A 21,921-nucleotide genomic window follows, 5' to 3' on the forward strand; every position below is an offset into this window, starting at 1 on the left:
ACTTTCTATTTTCCACCACTTTCTATTTTGCACCACTGATTCTATGGTAAAAGAAAAACAAAGCACTTTTCAGTAAAAATTATACATTATCTAAGTTATGTGGGTCCATACAATTAAAATGATGCCTAATTTGTATAAGTTTTGCTTTATTTTCCTATTTTTAAAAAATTCTAACTTTCTGTACAAAAATGAGTATGCTTAAAATTGCCCTTTTCTGACCCCCATAACTTTTTTATTTTTTGTATACAAGGATGAGGGCTTATTTTTTGCTCAGTAGTTTTAATTGGTACCATGTTTGTTGTGATGGGACTTTTTGATCGCTTTTTATAATTTTTTTATGATATATGAAGTGACCAAAAGTATGCATTTGTGGACTTAAGTATTTTTTAACATGTACGCCATTGACTGTGCGGTTTAATTAATGTTATATTTTAAGAGTTTGGACATTTACTGACTCAGTGACACCACATGTTAACATTTTTGTTTCCTCTTGAAATGCATATAACTGTATATGTGCAATATAACTATAGACATCATTACATCAATGCGGTAAATAATTTATGCAGTTAATTTCACTCCAAAGAATATTTGTTTTTTTACCATTCATCTGTGAAGTCCAGTCTTATTGTACTTGTAGTAGTTCCTTCTGTGCTGTAGTTTAATTGCAACACAGGTTCACTTGCCTCGGCTTCAGGACCAAATTTTGCATTTTCTGTGACTAAACAAAAAAATAAAGAATTATCAACAACTAAAAATTGTGAGAATTTGCTTAAATTCATGTTCTCCAGGGGGCATGGCTAAGCTTCAGTGGGAGGGTGAATAGAAGGGTGAAAAGGATTAACTCAAATAATGCTATCTACTGAACAACTGCAACCATAACTATGCCCCTTAGAAACCATATCACTTATGACATATTGTCTCTGGCTGCATGGAATACTGGGAAGGGTCAGAGACAGCAGTAAAATAAAAAGACTTGGACTACAGCATTTCTGGGTGTGGGCCCGATGCATGAAAACAGGATAAAGTGGCACGTGAAGGTAATAGAAGCGTATTACACAGTATTATAACTTGGTATCATAGGCTCAAAGGCTGAAGAATAAAAATCCTGGAACACCCCTTAGGACATGGCCTAGTTTGGACATTTTGCTGCATGAAGTGTTTCGACTATATGCACTGACTTTCTGACTTACAATCGTCATATGCTAGAAATGTATTAGATGGTCCTGCCTACAGGGGGCAAACTACTGGAGGAAACAATCTTACTAATGTGGGACCTAACTACTCCTCCCAAACCCATCCACTTCTCCCACCAACCTACAAAGGGCGGGGAATGGGGGCATTATTACTATTGGTGGGGGCATTATTACTATCACTATAGGTGAGGAAAAAGATACAGAGGGTGCTGAAAAAAGTGAGTAGCCCTGCATGTATGTCCGGTAGTGTGGTAGCCCTTGGGGGGTATAGTGTAGTTGGGGTGTTGCTTCAGAATATAAGGGGTTAATTTAACCCCTGTCACTCGTGACGCCAGGGTGAGGGTTAATACTCTAAATCTTCGGCCTATCGCCACCCTTCCCAGGAACGATAGGTGCGTGCTTAAATGAATGAAGGTCCACAATGGAGATGAACTTGAACTTGCATAAACTTTACTGAAGAACTTGCGGTACATCCAATTAACAGCAACAGTCTTAATAATACAGTCTCTATATAGCACGGCAGTGATTGACAGATGCTGAGGACCATTGACTTATCCAAAGAGTTATTAGATTTAGGATTTTTGCAGAGATCTGTCCAGATTTAGGGGAATATTTAGGTTCAGTGATCTTGCTGAGGTAATAGGGATTGAAGTAACTCACAGTTTTGAGAGATGACCGTTGCCGCAAGGCTTAGGCCTGGTTACTGCTGATGACAGCTGCGCAGATCTGTCCTCATCAGCAGCCCACGAGGAAAGAGACTGAGTAATGGCCGCCGCTCCCTTATATGGGCAGGGGCAGGGCCATTTTGGATTGGTCCGTGTCAGCTGTTGCTCACCGTTACAATGCATGGTGGGTGCATACGTCACGGGAACCTCCAAAGGTCCTAAAGCAAAAACCATAGAGTTTCTGCCTGATCACATGACCCGCAGGTTTTGCTACGCTGCGAACAGGTACATAACTAAATATATACATTTCTATACCTATAGTTATATAAATATCAAATAGAAGTACTATATATGTACTGACTAAGTGAGAGGTGACAAGGGGAAAACTAGACAAGAGGGACCCCGATGTCCTAGGGACTCTGACTATGGGGACCTCTATACAGGTAATGTATAGGATATGGTACCGGGGAACCACAGTAGGTTATGCAGGCATAGATGAAATAAATGGGAAAAAATGAACACATTCAGTCAAAGAAGATATCACCTATAAGTCATTACTATAGATGTAACTGAACCGTTACAACTTGCATGATGTGCACGGTCTGTAGAGGTAATGATAGCAGTCATGGTGTGGTGGTATTAATTAGCCATTATGTAGTGGTATCATTGGTTCCATCTGTTTATTGTATAGGGTGTTCAGTTCAGTAGCACTATGGAGGTAATATTTCATCATTGTATGGTGGTAATATATGTCCCCAGTATATCAGCAACAATGCTAACTATATATGTATAGTGAGATGTTTCTAATCATTTAAAAGCAGATGAGAGTTGGTACCATGTTACCCTTAAAAAAAATCTAGGAGATAAGTGGAGTAGCGATTAATTTAATAGTTAGGATGATTACGCATGTGGCGATACCATTTATGTTTATTTTTATAATTTTTTCAGATTTTTTAGATGGAAAATGGGAAAAGGAGGGTGATTTTAACTTTTAATATGGAAGGGGTTAATGGGTGGGTTTTTTTTTAACCCCTAAAGGACCAAGCCCATTTTGACCTTAAGGACCAGGCCAATTTTATTTTTGCATTTTTGCATTTTTGTTTTTTCCTCCTCGCCTTCCAAAAATTGTAACTCTTTTATATTTTCATCCATAGACTAGTATGAGGGCTTGTTTTTTTTAATGACATCACTCATTTTACCATAAAATGTATGGCGCAACCAAAAAAAAATACTATTTGTGTGGGGAAATTAAAAAGAAAACCGCAATTTAGCAAATTTTTGAAGGTTTGGTTTTAACGGCATACAATTTACAGTAAAAATGACATGTGTTCTATATTCTGTGAGTCAATACGATTAAAATTACATCCATGATTACATATTTTTCTATTATCGTTACACTTAAAAAAAATCGCAAACTTTTTAACCATATTAGTACGTTTAAAATCCCTCTATTTTGACAACCTATAACTTTTTTATTTTTCCGTATAAGCAGAGGTATAAGGGCTCATTTTTTACGCCGTGATCTGTACTTTTTATTGATACCACATATGTGTATATAAATCTTTTATTAATTGTTTTATAAATTTTTTTTAAAATAATCTGTGACAAAAAAAGCATCAATTTTTGATTTTTTTTTTTAAACGTTCACGCCATTCACCGTGCGGGATCATTAACATTATATTTAAATAGTTTGGACATTTACGCATGTGGCAATACCAAATATGTCAATATTTTTTTTATTTTTACACATTTTGGGGGGGAAATGGGAAAAACATACCCCATGGACATACCCCATGTGTGCGCCCGGTCCTCTTCGTTTTCCCCGTTCTGGCCCGCATATTGTGGGTGGGCAGGACGGGGAAAACGAAAGTAAAGCCCCCCCGCCCCCGATCTGCTATAGGTGGTCAGGTCTAGACCACCAATAGCAGGGATAGGAGGGGTGGCACCCCTGCCACCTCACTCCTATCGCTTCAGGGGATCGTGGGTGTCATAGACCCGTATGACCCGGAATCGGCGCAAATCGCAAGTGTGAATTCACTTGCGATTTGCGCCGATCGCCGACATGGGGGGTCTAATGACCCCCCTGGGCATTTGCACGGGGTGCCTGCTGATAGATATCAGTGATCAGTACATGCTCAGAAAAGGAGATGCACCATTGAGCTTTTGGAAAGAGAATTAGTTTGGAATGGAAGTCAGGGGCTATGTGCGTTTACCTAGCCCCCCGTGGTGCCAAAACAGTGGACCCCCACAAATGTGACCCCATTTTGGAAACTACACCCCTCACAGACTTTAATAAGGGGTGCAGAGAGTATTTACACTCCACTGGTATTTGACAGATTTTTGGAACAGTGGGCTGTGCAAATTAAAAATTACATTTTTCATTTTTATGGACAACTGTTCAAAAATTCTGTCAGACACCTGTGGGGTGTAAATGTTCCCTGTACCCCTTATTACATTACATGAGGGGTGTAAATCCAAAATGGGGTCACATGTGGGGGGGGTCCATTGTTCTGGCGCTATGGGGGCTTTGTAAACACATGTGGCCTTCAATTCCGGACAAATTTTCTCTTAAAAAAAAATGGCGCTCCTTCTCTTCTGAGCATTGTAGTTCGCCCACAGAATACTTTACATCCACATATGGGGTATTTTCTTACTAAGAAGAAATTAAGTTACAAATTTTGGGGGGCTTTTTTTTCTAATTTTCCCTTGTGAAAATGAAAAATTTTGGGTAACACCAGCATCTTAGGGAAAACATTTTTTTTTTCATTTTCTCATCCAACTTTAATGAAAATTTGTCAAACACATGTGGGGTGTTAAGGCTCACTATACCCCTTGTTACATTCCGTGAGGGGTGTCACATGTGGGTATTTATTTTTTTGCATTTATGTCAGAACCGCTGTAAAATCAGGCACCCCTGTGCAAATCACCAATTTATGCTTCAAATGTACATGGTGCGCTCTCACTCTTGAGCCTTGTTGTGCGCCCGCAGAGCATTTTATGCCCACATATGGGGTATTTCCGTACTCAGGAGAAATTGCCCCCCTAAAATTTGTAGTGCAATTTCTCCCGAGTACAGAAATACCCCATATGTGGCCCTAAACTGTTTCCTTGAAATACGACAGGGCTCCGAAGTGAGAGAGCACTACATTAGGGATTGCATAGGGGTGGACATAGGGGTATTCTACGCCAGTGATTCCCAAACAGGGTGCCTCCAGCTGTTGCTAAACTTCCAGCATGCCTGGACAGTCAGTGGTTGTCCAGAAATGCTGGGAGTTGTTGTTTTGCAACAACTGGAGGCTCCGTTTTCCGTTTTGGAAATACTGCCGTACAATACGGTTTTCATTTTTATTGGGGGGGACAGTGTAAGGGGGTGTATATGTAGTGTTTTACCCTTTATTATGTGTTAGTGTAGTGTAGTGTTTTAAGGGAACATTCACACTGGCGTGTTACGGTGAGTTTCCCGCTAGGAGTTTGCATTGTGGCGAAAAATTTGCTGCAGCCCAAACTTGAAGCAGGAAACTAACTGTAAACCTGCCTGTGTGAATGTACCCTGTATGTTCACATGGGGGGGCGGGGCAAACCTCCAGCTGTTTCAAAACTACAACTCCCAGCATTACTGACAGACCGTGCATGCTGGGAGTTGTACTTATGAAACAGCTGGAGGCACACTGGTTGAAAAACCTTCAGTTAGGTTCTGTTACCTAACTCAGTATTTTCCAACCAGTGTGTTTGGGCATGCTGGGAGTTGTAGTTTTGCAACATCTGGAGGGCTACAGTTTACAGACCACTATACTGTATAGTGGTCTCAGACTGTAGCCCTCCAGATGTTGCTAGGCAACTCACGGTCTTCCTTAGGATCCAGGGAGCCAGCCGCACGTTATTGCCGCCCATCGATCTCCCTCGCCCGCTGCCTCCGGATGGGTAAGTGGATCTTCTGCCCTCGGTCCTCTTCGATTTCCCCGTACTGCCTGGCCTATTGTTGGTGGGCAGAATGGGGAAACCGAAAGTTAACCCCCCCCGCCCCCGATCTGCTCTTGGTCATCGCTTCTGGCGACCAATAGCAGGGATAGGAGGGGTGGCACCCCGGCCACCTCACTCCTATCCCTTGAGGGGGATCGTGGGTGTCTTAGACAACCACGATCCCCCTTATATTTCGGGTCACCATAGACCCGTATGACCCGAAATCGGCACAAATCGCAGGTGTGAATTCACCTGCAATTTGCACCGATCGCGGACATGGGGGGTCTGATGACCCCCATGGGCATTTGCGCGGGGTGACCGCTGATCGATATCAGCAGTCATCCCGGAAATTCCCACGGGCATCTGGATACGTCCTGGGTCCTTAAGTACCAGGAAGCCAGGGTGTATCCATACACCCTAGGTCCTTAAGGGGTTAAATAGTCCCCATAGTTGATTGCTAATACTGTTCAGTGCTATGTATAGGGCATAGCACTGATAAGTGTTATTGGCTATCTTCTTCTCTGGTCTGCTCGATCTCAGACCAGAGCAGAAGAAGTCGGGATGAATACTGCAGGTGTCAGAAATGATCACACTTTGCTAATTCACCAAGAGATAATGTGACATTATTTTTAACCCCTTAAGGACCAGGCCAATTTTCACTGTAGGACCAGAGCATTTTTTTGCACATATGACCACTGTCATTTTAAGCATTAATAACTCTGGGATGCTTTTACCTTTCATTCTAATTGCTTTTTCGTGACATATTCTACTTTGTTAGTGGTAAAATTTTGTCGATACTTGCATCATTTCTTGGTGAAAAATTCCAAAATGTGATGAATAAATTGAAAATTTTGCATTTTTCTAACTTTGAAGCTCTCTGCTTGTAAGGAAAATAGACATTCCAAATAAATTATATTTTGATTCACAAATACCATATGTCTACTTTATGTTTGCATCATAAAGTTGACATGTTTTTACTTTTGGAAGACATCAGAAAGCTTCAAAGTTCAGCATCAATTTTCTAATTTTTCACATTTTCTAAATTTTTCATTGACCAGTTCAGGTTTGAAGTGGATTTGAAGTGCCTTCCTATTAGAAATACCCCCACAAATGACCCCATTATAAAAACTGCACCCCTCAAAGTATTCAAAATGACATTCAGTAAGTGTGTTAACCCTTTAGGTGTTTCACAGGAATAACAGCAAAATAAAGGAGAAAATTCAAAATCTTCATTTTATACACTCGCATGTTCTTGTAGACCCAGTTTTTGAATTTTTACAACAGGTAAAAGGAGACAAATCCTCTCAAAATTTGTAACGCAATTTCTCTCGAGTAAGGAAATACCTCATATGTGTATGTCAAGTGTTCGGCGGGCGCTGTAGAGGGCTCAGAAGGGAAGGAGCGTCTATGGGATTTTGGAGAGTTTTTCTGAAATGGTTTTTGGGGGGCATGTCACATTTAGGAAGCCCCTATGGTGCCAGAACAGCAGAAAACCCCCCACATGGCATACCATTTTGGAAACTACACCCCTCAAGGCACGTAACAAGGGGTCCAGTGAGCCTTAACACCCCACAGGTGTTTGATGACTTTTCATTAAAGTCGGATGTGTAAATGAAGAAAAAAATTATTTTCACTAAAGTGCAGTTTTTTTCCCCACATTTATCATTTTATAAAGGAAAATGGGAGAAAATGCCCCACAAACTGTGTAACCCCATCTCTACTGAGTATGGAAACACTCCATGTTAGGACGTAAAATGATCTGCGGGCGAACTACAATGCTCAGAAGAGAAGGAGTCACATTTGGCTTTTTGAAAGAAAATTTTGCTGGAATGTCGCATTTAGGAAGCCTCTATGTGCCAGAACGGCAAAAAAAATAAATAAAAATACATAGCATACTATTTTGGAAACTACACCCCTCAAGGAATGTAACAAGGGGTACAGTGAGCCTCAACACTTCACAGGTATTTCACGACTTTTTGTTAAAGTTGGATGTGTAAATGTAAAAAACATTTTTTTCACTAAAATGCATTTTTCCCCCCAAATTTTACATTTTTACAAGGGGTAATAGGAGAAAATGACCCCCAAAATTTGTAATCTCATTTCTTCTGAGTATGGAACTACCCCATGTGTGGACGTCAAGTGGTCTGCTGGTGCACTACAATGCTCAGAAGAGGAGGAGCGCCATTGAGCTTTAGGAAAGGGAATTTGTTTGGAGTGGAAGTAAGGGGCCAAGTGCGTTTACAAAGCCCCCCGTGGTGCCAGAACAGTGGACGCCCCCCCACACATGTGAACCCCCCCCCCACATGTGACCCCATTTTGGAAACTACACCCCTCACAGAATATAATAAGGGGTGCAGTGAGTATTTACACTCCACTGGCGTTTGACAGATCTTTGGAACAGTGGGCTGAGCAAATGCAAAATTAAATTTTTCATTTTCACGGACCACTGTTCCAGAAAACTGTCAGACATCTGTGGGGCATAAATGCTCACTGTACCCCTTACTACATACTGTGAGGGTGTAGTTTCCAAAATGGGGTCACATGTGGGGGGGTCCATTGTTCTGGCACTATGGGGGGCTTTGTAAACACACATGGCCTTCAATGCCGGACAAATTTTCTCTTCAAAATCCCAATGGCGCTCCTTCTCTTCTGAGCATTGTAGTTCGCCCGCAGAACTAAATGAAAAATTTAGTGTAACACCAGCATTTTAGTGAAAACATATATATTTTTTATTTTCCCATCCAACTTTAATGAAAATTCGTCAAACACCTGTGGGGTGTTAAGGCTCACTATACCCCTTGTCACATTCCGTGAGGGGTGTAGTTTCCAAAATGGGGTCACACATGGGTATTTATTTTTTTATATACCAATTTAGGCCTCAAATGTACATAGTGCGCTCTCACTCCTGAGCCTTGTTATGCGCCCTTAGAGCATTTTACGCCCACATATGGGGTATTTCCGTACTCCGTTGTAGTGCAATTTCTCCTGAGTACGGAAATTCCCCATTTGTGGCCCTAAACGGTTTCCTTGAAATACGACAGGGCTCCGAAGTGAGAGAGCCCCATGCGCATTTGAGGACTAAGTTAGGGATTGCAAAGGGGTGGACATAGGGGTATTCTAAACAGGGTGCCTCCAGCTGTTGCTAAACTCCCAGTATGCCTGGACAGTCAGTGGCTGTCCGGAAATGCTGGTAGTTGTTGTTTTGCAACAGCTGGAAGCTCCGTTTTGGAAACACTGCTGTACAGTACGTTTTTCATTGTTATTGGGGGGGGGGGGGGACAGTGTAAGGAATGTATAAGTAGTGTTTAACCCTTTATTTTGTGTTAATGTAGTGTAGTGTAGTGTTTTTAGAGTACATTCGCACTGGCGGGTTAGAGTGAGCTTACCGCTAGGAGTTTGCACTGCGGCGAAAAATTTGCCGCAGCTCATACTTGAAGCAGGAAACTTACTGTAAGCCCGCCCGTGTGAATGTACCCTGTACATTCACATGGGGGGGGGGGGGAACCTCCAGCTGTTTCAAAACTACAACTCCCAGCATGCACTGACAGACCGTGCATGCTGGGAGTTGTAGTTTTGCAACAGCTGGAGGCACACTGGTTGGAAAACCTTCAGTTAGGTTCTGTTACCTAACTCAGTATTTTCAAACCAGCTGTTGCTAAACTACAACTCCCAGCATGTACTGATCGCCAAAGTGCATGCTGGGAGATGTAGTTATGCAACAGCTGAAGGTACGCAACTACAACTCCCAGCATGCTGAGACAGCTGTTTGCTGTTTGGGCATGCTGGGATTTGCAGTTTTGCAACATCTGGAGGGCTACAGTTAGAGACCACTGCACAGTGATTTCCAAACTGTGGACCTCCAGATGTTGCAAAACTACAAATCCCAGCACACCCAGACAGCAAACTGCTATGTGGGCATGCTGGGAGTTGTAGTTTTGCAAGATCTAGAGGGCCACAGTGCACTGCACAGTAATCTCCAAACTGTGACCCTCCAGCTATTGCAAAACTACAAATCCCAGCATGACAGCTGTCTGGGAATGCTGGGAGTTGTAGTTTTTCAACATCTGGAAGGCAACAGTGTAGAAACCACTGTATAGTGGTGTCAGACTGTAGCCCTCTAGATGCTTCTAAGCAACTAACCGGCTTCCGTCGGATCCAAGGAGCCAGCCGCACCACATGCCGCCAGCGCCGATCTCCAACACCGATCGTCGCCCGCAGCCTCACTCGCAGGGTAAGTGGACATTGGCGCCGGTCCCCTTCGTTTCCCCATCCTGCCCGGCCTATTGTGGGTGGGCAGAATGGGGAAAATTCAAGTCAACCCCCCCGCCCCCGATCTGCTATTGGACGTCGCTTCTAGACGCACAATAGCAGGGTTAGGAGGGGTGGCACCCCTGCCACCTCACTCCTATCCCTTCAGGGGGATCGAGGGTGTTTTGGACAGCCGCGATCCCCCTTATTTTCCTGGTCACCAGAGACCCGTAATGAGCCAGAATCGCACAAATCACAAGTGTGAATTCACTTGCAATTTGCGCCGATTGCCGACATGGGGGGTCTGATGACCCCCCTGGGCATTTGCACGGGGTGCCTGCTGATCGATATCAGCAGTCACCCCGGTCCGGTCCCCGCCCGGCGGGGACTGAAATTCCCATAGGCGTGCAGGTACGCCCTTGGTCCTTAAGTACCAGGGAGCAAAAGCGTACCTGTACGCCCTTGGTCCTTAACAGGTTAAATAAAACTCATATGTTTTAAACAGTTTTTCTGAGCCTTGGATTTTAAGTGCTGGGATCCTCTCTTTGGGATATCTTCTCTACTACATTGATTTGCAAACCGGCTGCAATGCCCTAGCTCCTGGTCTGCCAGCTTTTTCCTTCGATTTGGACACTATCTACAAGTGGGTGAGCTGACTTTTTTCTATTTTTCTATTGTAATGTGACATAAATGCTGTATCTCTGTTTAGGCTAAGTTTCCACTTGTTTTTTTTTCTGGCAGTTTTTGGAAAACTGCCGCTCCAATTTTTGAGCCAAAGCCAGAAGTGTATTCAAAAGGAATAGGACATATAAAGGAAGGACTTACACTTCTCCTCCCTTATGGATCCACTTCTGACTTTTTCACTTCTGGCAGTTTTCCAAAAACATCTTCTGCTCCTCATCACCATAGCCTGCAATGGATAAGTATATTGCTCTATCCTTGATAGAGATAGGCAGATATGCATGCTGGAATCAGAGTTACTGGAATGGAAAAATTAATGTATAGATACTGATAAAAAAAAAAAAAACTGTCTCCGTCTTATGCTGAGATGCAGGAGTTGAGGGATGAAATGGCTACTAGGTCACAATTAGATACTAGTATGAAAAAAGACTTCCCCTAAATGGTGTCTGGTCTGGCCTCTTCCCATAACTCACATCCACATTCCATGGCATATTTACCCTCTAAAAAGGTCTGTGTTTCATCAAGTGCAAATAACGGGGCAGTTGAGAGTGAGATTGTAAACGTTCCCTTGTTCTTTGGGGAACGCACCACCGTTGAGGTACCATTTGACACGCTCATACATCCCATGGTTGTTTGGAGTTGTGGGCAGACTGATTGTCTACATTATAGTCAGACAAAGAGAGAGGGGGGAAGGTGCTGACCTATTTTCACAACCTCTGCATTGCTGGACTGTGTTTGTTCCGGTCAAGGCACACCCCCTACTGAATATGGACAACGAAAACGCCAGCATGGATTCGGATAACTCCGGAACTGCAGCTATGATGGGAAAGGACAGTGCTATCACGCCTACGCCGCATCAATAGTACAATACAAGATTTTAGGGGGCAGGCTGGTGAACTGAGAAAGAGATTGCACGCAAGGGGCTATCCTCCCTCTGTTTTGGACCAGGCTTTTAACAGAGCCTTGGTGCAAAACAGGAGGGACTTACTCAATGGAGAAAATAGAAGGTCAAGAATGGGGACACAGTCTCCCACAAAGCATTTCTCCTTTTCTTTCAAGTATGGCCCGATGGCTGACCGAATCAGAAAAGTTGTGTTGAACAACTGGCATCTGATCAAAAATGACCCAGAACTCGGTAAGCTGGTTCCGAACCGTCCTATGGTAACATTCTGAAGGTGTAAAAATTTAAAAGATTAGGTTATGAAGACGACATTCACTTCAAGTAAAAGTCTGCATGCAGAGAGTAGTTGGCTCAGTGACGCTGGCCCAAAGGGAAACCATAGGTGCGGTTCTTGCACCTGGTGCCCATTCTTTAAACCAGGTAAAATGGTAAGAGTAGAAACAATAGTAAAAAATTTGATCACAAGCAGAAACCCTTGGGTGGTGTACGTGATTACCTGTAGCTGTGGTCACTTTTACCTGGGCAGCACAAAGAGACCTGTTCACACCTGTTTCAGGGAACACGTCTATTCAGTGCACTCAGGCAAGGACTCACCGCGCTTTATCGCGCATATGAAGGATGTGCATAAAGGAGACTGTAGTGGGTTAACCTTCCAAGGTGTTCAACGAATCCAGAAAAAGGAAGGCTTTGACTTGAGGAAAAACTTACTTCAAACCGAGGCAAGATGGATTCTTAGAACAAATGTACACGGAAATCTGGGCCTCAATGAAAGGCTTGACTTCAGTGTTTTTTTGGAGTAAAAATGTTTATATGTGTTTCTTCCATAGATGACCTGTTGCCTGGCAAATGTTTTTAGAAACTAAGTTTATTGTAACTTTGTATATTGTCTTTATATGTTTGTATCCATTCACTTTGGTGTGAATTTAGTGTTACTGGTATTTGTAATAAAATGATTGTAAACCTGAATTCCCCTCCCTCAGGCTACGTCACCAGGTGTGAGCTACATATTGGTGGCTTACCTGGGAGAGGGGAGGGTCTGATGAAGTGTGCTTGCGCACGCGCAACAGCTGTAACCCACAGTATGGACTGATCCACAAGTCGCAACCTGATATGCTGTTTGCTTTTACTGCACTGTCGAAATAAACGCAGCATGAAGCTTTTGTACTGGATTCAAGTGAGTGTGACCTTCATTCTTTCTGCTGGATGCATACATGAACTTGTTCTTTGGGGAACGCACCACCGTTGAGGTACCATTTGACACGCTCATACTTCCCAAGGTTGTTTGGAGTTGCGGGCGGACTGATTGTCTACATTATAGTCAGGCAAAGAGAGAAGGGGAAGGTGCTGACCTATTTTCTCAACCTCTGCATTCCCAGTGTTGGCTTTGAATTGTGTAAGGGACAGAAATCTAAAAGCAACAATAGGGCGTACAAAGTGAATTGGAGCAGAGTAGGAGTTGTTAGAAGTATGTCTTTAGCAGTGAAACAGTTTAGAACATCCATGAGGGATGAGACCCAGATAGTAAATACGGCTAATAAAGACTTGTTTTGCATGTGGTGTTGTAGGCCATATTGCTAGATACTGTAAAGCACATGGTAACAAAACTCAAAGTAAATACTGTTCAGTTAAATGTACCACATGTGATCATAGTGGCCATATCTCCACAAGTTGCTATTCTACTGGAAACATTAAGCAGAGAAAACAATGTCAATTCAGACATACTGGGAAAGGAAATATACATTCTTCCTCCAAGCAATGTTTTCCAGAGAAACCTCTCAGTTTCCCGAATAAACCTCATCTGTTTGGTCCCATGAAAGACAACATCACAAGAGACACGTTCCTCCAACAGGTTCAAGGTAACCTGAGGGAGTTATGTACACAGGTAGCAATACTCTTATAGAAACCGTATATACAGCTGGAGACTCCCATACGCTTTGTTGATGATCTGGTTAACCCCTTAAGGACACATGACGTTCTCATACGTCTCCATTTCCGAGTCCTTAAGGACACATGACGTATGAGTACATCATGTGTTTTACCGGCCCCCCGCAACCATCTGGAGCGGAGCCGGTGCCCGATGCCTGCTGAAATCGTTCAGCAGGCATTGGGGCATATCGCCCAGGGGGGGCGATGGCCGCAGATCGCTGGACAATTCAGTCCAGCGATCTGCGGTGGATTCTGGGTCAATCGGGTCTCCAGCTGGCCCCGAAGAGCCAGAGCCAGCAGGGGTGAGGTGGCACTGGTGCCACCTCACGTTCGCCCTGATTCGTCGGCCGGATTACCGGCCGACCAATCAGGGCGCCTGCTGCGGGTGTCACTCCCGCTACCCGCTCCGCCCCTCTTCCGGAGGACGTGAGCGGGTGCGGGACGTGCACCCCGGGTGCTGGGGACCCCGATCCCCGGCATCCCTGTTGGGATCAGGGCCCCAGGAGCGACGGCGACGACGTGGGACTGACCTGTGTGCCGGCAGCAGCAGGAGGTGGGTGACAGCCTCCTGCTGTTGCTTAGCAACGGCTCCCAGCATGCAAAAAGGGCATGCTGGGAGCTGTAGTTATGCAACAGCAGGAGGCAGACCACCACAACTCCCAGCATTCCCTTATGGGCATGCTGGGACTTATAGTTTTGCAACAGCTGGAGGCACATTTTTTCTATGGAAAAGTGTACCTTCAGCTGTTGTATAACTACAACTCCCAGCTTGCACAATCAGCTAAAGTGCATGCTGGGAGTTGTAGTGGTGCATCTGCTGATTGCATAACTACAACTCCCAGCATGCCCGTTAGCTGTCGGTGACTGCTGAGAGTTGTAGTTTTGCAACAGCTGAAGGCACACTGAGTTAAGTAGCAAACCAGTGTGTCTCCAGCTGTTGCATAACTACAATCCCCAGCATCCCCAGCCAAAGTAGTATGCCTCCAGCTGTTGCATAACTACAAGACCCAGCATGCCCTTCCGTTGTCCGTACATGCTGGGGGTTGTAGCTTTTGCAACAGCTGAAGGCACACTGGTTGCAAAACACTGAGTTTGTTACCAAACTCGGTGTTTCACAACCAGTGTGCCTCCAGCTGCTGCAAAACTACAACTCCCAGCATGTACATGCTGGGAGTTGTAGTTTTGCAACAGCTGTACCCTAAAAACACTACACTAACACAATAAAATAAAAAGTAAAAAACACTACATATACACATACCACCTACACAGCCCCCCTCCCCTCCCCAGTAAAAATGAAAAACGTCTGGTACGCCACTGTTTCCAAAACGGAGCCTCCAGCGGTTGCAAAACTACAACTCCCAGCATGCACTGATAGACCGTACATGCTGGGAGTTGTAGTTTTGCAACAGCTGTATGTCCCCCCCCCCCCCCCCCCCCAATGTGAATGTACAGGGTACACTCACATGGGCGGAGGATTACAGTAAGTATCCGGCTGCAAGTTTGAGCTGCGGCAAATTTTCTGCCGCAGCTCAAACTGCCAGCGAGAAACTTCTGTGAACCCATGCCACTGTACCCTAAAAACACTACACTAACACAAAATAAAATAAAAAGTAAAAAACACTACATATACACATACCCCTACACAGCCGCCCTCCCCAATAAAAAACGGAGCCTCCAGCTGTAGCAAAACAACTACTCCCAGTATTGCCAGATAGCCACTGACTGTCTAGGCATGCTGGGAGTTTTACAACAGCTGGAGGCACCCTGTTTGGGAATCACTGGCGTAGAATACCCCTATGTCCACCCCTATGCAAGTCCCTAATTTAGGCCTCAAATGCGCATGGCGCTCTCACTTTGGAGCCCTGTCGTATTTCAAGGCAACAGTTTAAGGCATATGGGGTATCGCCGTAATCGGGAGAAATTGTGTTACAAATTTTGGGGGGTATTTTCTGCTATTACCCTTTTTTAAATTGTAAAATTTTGGGAAACCAAGCATTTTAGGTAAAAAAAATATATATTTTTTTACATATGCAAAAGTCGTGAAACACCTGTAGGGTATTAAGGTTCACATTACCCCTTGTTACATTGCCCGAGGGGTCTAGTTTCCAAAATGGTATGCCATGTGTTTTTTTTTTTTTTGCTGTTCTGGCACCATAGGGGCTTCCTAAATGCGGCATGCCCCCAGAGCAAAATTTGCTTTCAAAAAGCCAAATGTGACTCCTTCTCTTCTGAGACCTGTAGTGCGCCAGCAGAGCACTTTTCACCCCCATATGGGGTGTTTTCTGAATCGGGAGAAATTGGGCTTCAAATTTTGGGGGGTATTTTCGGCTATTACCCTTTTTAAAAATGTAAAATTTTTGGGAAACCAAGCATTTTAGGTAAAAAATATATATATTTTTTTTACATATGCAAAAGTCGTGAATCACCTGTGGTTCACTTTACCCCTTGTTACGTTCCCTGAGGGGTCTAGTTTCCAAAATGGTATGCCATGTGTTTTTTTTTTTTTGCTGTCCTGGCACCATAGGGGCTTCCTAAAGGTGACATGCCCCCCAAAAACCATTTGTCGCTCCTTCCCTTCTGAGCCCTCTACTGCGCCCGCTGAACAATTAACATAGACATATGAGTTATGTCCTTACTCGAGATAAATTGGGTTTCAAATACAAGTAAAAATTTTCTCCTTTTTACCACTTGCAAAAATTCAAAAATTGGGTCTACAAGAACATGCGAGTGTAAAAAATCAAGATTTTGTATTTTCTCCCTCACTTTCCTGCTATTCCTGTGAAACACCTAAACGGTTAATACACTTACTGAATGTCATTTTGAATACTTTGGGGGTGTAGTTTTTATAATTGGGTCTTTTATGGGGTATTTCTAATATGAAGACCATTCAAATCCACTTCAAAACTGAACTGGTCCCTGAAAAATAGTGAGTTTGAAAATTTTGTGAAAAATTTCAAAATTGCTGCTGAACTTTGAAGCCCTCTGGTGTCTTCCAAAAGTAAAAACACTTCAATTTTATGATGCAAACATAAAGTAGACATATTGTATATGTGAACCCCAAAAAAATATATTTTGAATATCAATTTTCCTTACAAGCAGAGAGCTTCAAATTTAGAAAAATGCTAAATTTTAATTTTTTTCATCAAATTTGGGGATTTTTCACCAAGAAAGGATGCAAGTTACCATAAAATTTTACCACTGGGGGCGTGGTTTGTTATGCCGGCGTGAGGACGTGCATTTTCGGAGCTCCGGTCCTACACCCCCTGTTCTGCCCGAAAACCCTGTCCTAATCTATGGGGAACCAAAAAAAGAAACAGCGGAGACAGTCTAGAACCTGACCATCCTCTCCTCAGAGGGATTTGCGGGGTTACTTCACCAGATCTCAGCCTCCAAGAAGTGCCTCCCTGCCTCCTGCGCAGCCCGGCAAGATGGCGGCTCCTTCCTCATCCCTGCCAGCCTCGGAGCGCTGCCCTGCTGGAGACCAGCCCACTCCTCCCCCGGCTGGGCGCCCGACACATACCTCACCGGAGCTTTCAGAAGTCCGGAGGCCTCCGACCTCATCCTCCTGGTCGCCGGAGGCTGCCGCTGCCCTGCTGCTCCAGGCCGAGGCGCCTTCTTCTAGGCCACACTGGAAGGACCCTGGAGCTGTCTGCGCCGCGCCTGCCGCGCGCACTTCCCGGACCCCACCGCCTCAGTCCACCGAGGGCAGCGAAGAGACCGTGGCCGCACCATCAGCTGCCGGACAGGTGAGACAGTGCCCCTCTCCACCAACTGACCCAGGGGACTCCCTGTCCGGCCACCAAACAGCAGCATCCCTGCCAGTGACTGCCGGTCATCAGCTCCCCCCTGCGGTCTCTCCCCCCCTGCAGAAAACTCCTGTCCCGTCGGGGTCTCCATCTTGGGCACAGCAGCCCCCTGCCTCATTGGTGGTGGGCCCTCCTGCACCCTCAGTGGGGGGACTGATTGTGGGACCACCCCACCGGCCAACAGGCTGGCCCCCACATCCTTGCTCCTGCTCCTCTCCCTTGGTGGCCTTCTATGCGGTGCCTCAGTCGGGCCCTCTTCCCTACCAGGGTCCACCTCCTCATCACCACAGTGGTCCTCGGGATCCTCCTGGGGTCTCTCAGCTCACCGCTCCCCAGCCACCATCCGTGAGACTGATCTGACACTCCTCTGTGGCCAGCCTCTATCTGTAGGGACTGCACCCATGGCCTCCATGCTTCCCGCTGACCTACCCCTGAGCCTAGGGGGTACGCCACCAGAGTTCCGGACCCCCTCTCTGGGTCCCACGGATTTGCCACCTGTCCTGGGACTGTCTGATTCCTGTATCCCCCCCACTCCAGCCTCGGAGACTGACCGACCACTGACACTGGCCGACCTGCGCTCTCTGATTTCTTCCTTACCTACCAGGGAAGATTTTTCCTCTATGGCTAAACAAATGGTGGCGGAATGCAAGCAGGAGTTTGCCCAACTCCGTTCTACAGTTGCCACGTTATCGGCCAGAATGGACACTGTCTCCTCTGCTCAGGACTCTTCTTCGGCCGCCATTCAATCTCTCAAGGTGACGGTCCAACAGCACAGCGATCAACTTTTCCATTTGCAGCAGCACCTGGACGACGTTGAAAACCGCAACAGGCGGAATAACATTCGCATACGGGGCTTGCCTGAGGCGGTCGGCCCTGATGAATTGCATTCTGCTCTGCTCACAATTTTCAATGACCTACTAGGCCGGCCCGTGGACACCCATATTGAGCTCGACAGAGCCCATAGGGCCCTGCGGCCCCCCTCGCCGGATGATCATCGTCCCAGAGACGTTATTTGTCGGATACATTTCTATACCGACAAAGAGGACATCATGAAGCAATCACGCTCCCGCCACCGGATCTACTATAAAGACGTGGAGATTCAACTGTTTCCTGATTTATCCCGCCACACCCTAGCGCAACGTGCTACACTTCGTCCCCTGCTGGAGGAGCTTTGAGGAAGGGGCCTGTTATACCGTTGGGGCTTCCCCTTTGCCCTCACGGTTCGTAAAGATGGCAAGGCCTACACCTTACGTTCCCCGGATGATCTCCCGAGTTTTCTTAAGGACTTGGACGTTCCCCCCTCTCCTTGGCTGACTGGCCCACACTAGCTCCTCAGGCCCCCAAGCGCCCCATGCACAGGTCACCACAGTCATCTTCCAAACTGACCCGGCCGGGTCTCCCGCCTCGGGACTCCAGACATCAACGCCTGGTCACCAGATGGGAATCTGTCCATGCCCCCTCCCGAGCGGGCCCAGGCCCCTTCCCCACCACCTGAGCCTTATTTCTGCCTTTGGGCCTTGATCACACATTGCTTGTATGCCTTTAAGGCTTGTTTTTGATGCTGTTAACATGATGTTTTCTCATTCCATAGGACCGTGCCATTTGCAGCCTCTTCCTTCTACTGTCCCCCCTGCTGTTAACTGTGTCCTTGTTTTGGTGCTCTCTCCCTACGCTATCATTTGTATGTACTGTTTCCCCATTCTCCATCTGCCCTGGATCATAGTCCCTACTCTTTGAAAGAGGTTTTCTTGTCATTTTGTACTCCTCATGTGCGTCTAGGGGGGTGCCGGCTCCGGCCTCCTCTCCTGTCTGTTTGCATTCCACGCTACCCCAGTAGGTTGAAACTGTCAGGGGATATCTCCCCGACGTAGGTTTCCTTGGTCTAGGACCGTCTTCTCTGTAGACTGTGCTGCAGCGGATTATATTCTGCTGCTACGTGCCTTCTTAGTGTTCCTCTCTGACTCCCCCCCCTCACTTTCTCCCTCTCTCAGTTAGTCCTCTACTCTTGCTCATCTCTGTGTTTCTCTCTTGTCTTTTTGGAGGAAGGAGCCAGCGGGTGAACGCCCCCCCTTCCTTCGTGCCTACCCATGGCGGATCTCAATCTAGCTTCTTTCAACGCGAAGGGTCTCAACACGCCAGCAAAACGCACGCAGATTCTACATCATCTTCATAAACGTAAGGTACATATCGCTTGCTTTCAGGAAACCCATTTTAAGACGGCTCACGCTTCCACACTTAAAAACAGGCATTTCCCAATATGGTTCTGCGCCAACAACCCGGAGGCCCGTACTAAAGGGGTCGCGATTGCCATCCACCGATCCCTTGCCCACGTTGTGCTTGATCCGCATGCCAGGTATCTCATCCTGACCCTATCGGTTGGGGGCGCCCCGCTTACAATTGTCAATGTGTACGCCCCTAACCAGGGCCAGGTCGGTTTCTTGGTGGAGCTTATTGACCGGCTGTTACCTATGGTCTCGGGGACTGTGGTCCTGTGCGGGGACCTGAACATGACTCTGGATCCCACTCTGGATAATTCCCTGGGACGCTCTAGCCTGTCTTATAGCGCCATTAAGCGTGTGAAGCGTGCTTTTCGTCTCTTACAATTGCATGATATCTGGCGTTTACACCACCCTACTGACAGGGACTATAGTTTTTTCTCCTCCCCGCACGGGTCCTATAGTCGCATTGACCATATCCTAGTTCCGCATAGCGCACTGCCCTGGGCGAGCTCCTCCTCCATTGGAAGCATATTGTGGTCGGATCATGCTCCGGTGTTTTGCTCCTTACGCTTGCCCACCCTGACCCGGTCCACCTGGTCCTGGAAATTGAATGAGTCTCTATTGTTAGATCCCCTTTGCATGTCTGATCTGACCACAACTGTTTCCTCGTTTATGGACGATCATAGTGCTGACTCTACTGCTCCTTTTTATCAATGGGAGGCGCTCAAATGTGTTTTGCGTGGTGTCCTCATCAAACACGGCTCCGGTTAAAACGAGGTAGAGCCCTTGCCCTTCAGAAAGCCCTTCACTTAGTCTCCTCGCTAGAACTTTCCCATAAGCGCTCGCTTTCCCCAACGGTCCTCAGAGAATTGCAGCTTGCTAGGCTAGAGGTTAAGTGCCTCCTGGAGGCGTCCTGGGGTCGCTGGCTACAGGTGGGTCGCAGCAGATTCTATGAGTTTGGCAACAAAAGCGGTCGCATGCTGCGCGCTAAAATAGCCCAGACTCATATCCCGACCGTACTCTCCCCTACTGGTAACGTGGTGCATACCACCCCTGACATTGCTTCTTCTTTTCTTGACTTCTTCTCAGACCTGTACAACCTCCCTCACCCGCCTGACCCTCCCCCTCCACAGTCCTCGCCTTTCCCGTCCCTGCCCCTGGAGGAGGTGGAAGCCCTCGAGGCCCCCTTCACTTCGGAAGAGTTAGCCGCAGTAGTTCGTGATCTCCCCGGCGGGAAGAGTCCTGGCCCAGATGGCTTCACGGCTAGATTCTTTAAGACCCTTCTAGAAGCCCTCTCCCCTCTTCTGCTCCGGGCCTTTAACTCTATTTCCACATCGCACCCTTTCCCCCCGCCTTTTTGCTGGCACATATAGTTGTTATCCCCAAACCCGGAAAAGACCTCCAGGTCTGTGGTAGTTACCGCCCCATTTCCTTACTAAACTGCCTGTAATGATACTCTCCCTTGATGCCGAGAAGGCTTTCGATCGTGTTTCCTGGTCCTCCCTGGCGCAGACCCTACGTCACATCGGCCTTGGCCCTGTTTTCACCTCTAAAGTACTGGCCCTTTACAGTTTCCCCGCGGCCCGCCTGAAGATTAACGGCTCTCTGTCTGACCCCTTTCCCATATGCAACGGCACTCGTCAAGGTTGCCCCCTCTCCCCCCTACTGTATGTCCTGGTGATGGAACACCTTCTTGCCGGCATCAGAGCCGATCCCAACATTCAGGGAATCTCCATCGGAGGCCGGGAATATAAATGTTCGGCCTTTGCCGATGATCTCCTGGTCTATCTCTCGAACCCTGTTACCTCCTTACCTAATCTCATGTCTCGAATTCGAGATTTTGGTGCCTGGTCTAATTTTAAAATTAATCTTTCTAAATCAGAGGCCATTAATGTTTCGTTGCCAGGACATGCAGTGGACTCTCTCCGTTCTGCTTTTCCCTTTACGTGGCCCTCCAGGGGTATCACATACCTGGGTATGAAAGTGCCCTCTGATCTGTCCCTTCTGTTCCCTCTTAACTTTTCTCCTCTTCTCACGCAATTTAAGCGGGACCTGGCCGCCTGGGATAGACGAGAATTTTCCTGGTTTGGAAGAATTAGCATTTTAAAAATGAACCTCTTACCCAGGCTGTTATATCTGCTACAAACCGTACCCATTCATCTCCCCTCCTCCTACTGGCGTGCTCTCCAACGCTGCTTCGGCTAGACCCCGCTTGAACCGTCTCCTCCTTTCCAGGCCTAAACTGTCGGGTGGAGCGGGCCTGCCGGATTGCCGTTTATATTTCTTAGCCTGTGTACATGCACGGGTCCTTGACTGGACGCA

The 21,921-nt window shown here is 46.3% G+C and overlaps 1 protein-coding gene across 15 annotated transcripts in view; it reads right to left on the reverse strand.

Annotated features, from left to right (window-relative positions):
- The window catches only part of DCAF6 (DDB1 and CUL4 associated factor 6), a 1,246,835-nt gene that overhangs the window by 538,405 nt on the left and 686,509 nt on the right, over positions 1-21,921 (reverse strand). For all 15 annotated transcript variants that reach the window (XR_008888854.1, XM_056557692.1, XM_056557704.1 and 12 more), the window contains one exon: positions 601-718. Coding sequence is in view for 14 of the 15 variants with exons in the window: in XM_056557692.1 (XP_056413667.1) it covers positions 601-718 (118 nt within the window). In the remaining variant the exon portion in view is untranslated. The remainder of the gene's footprint in view (positions 1-600; positions 719-21,921) is intronic.

The sequence above is a fragment of the Hyla sarda genome, chromosome 2 (genome assembly GCF_029499605.1).
Source record: "Hyla sarda isolate aHylSar1 chromosome 2, aHylSar1.hap1, whole genome shotgun sequence".
In the NCBI taxonomy this organism is placed as follows: Eukaryota; Metazoa; Chordata; class Amphibia; order Anura; family Hylidae; genus Hyla; species Hyla sarda.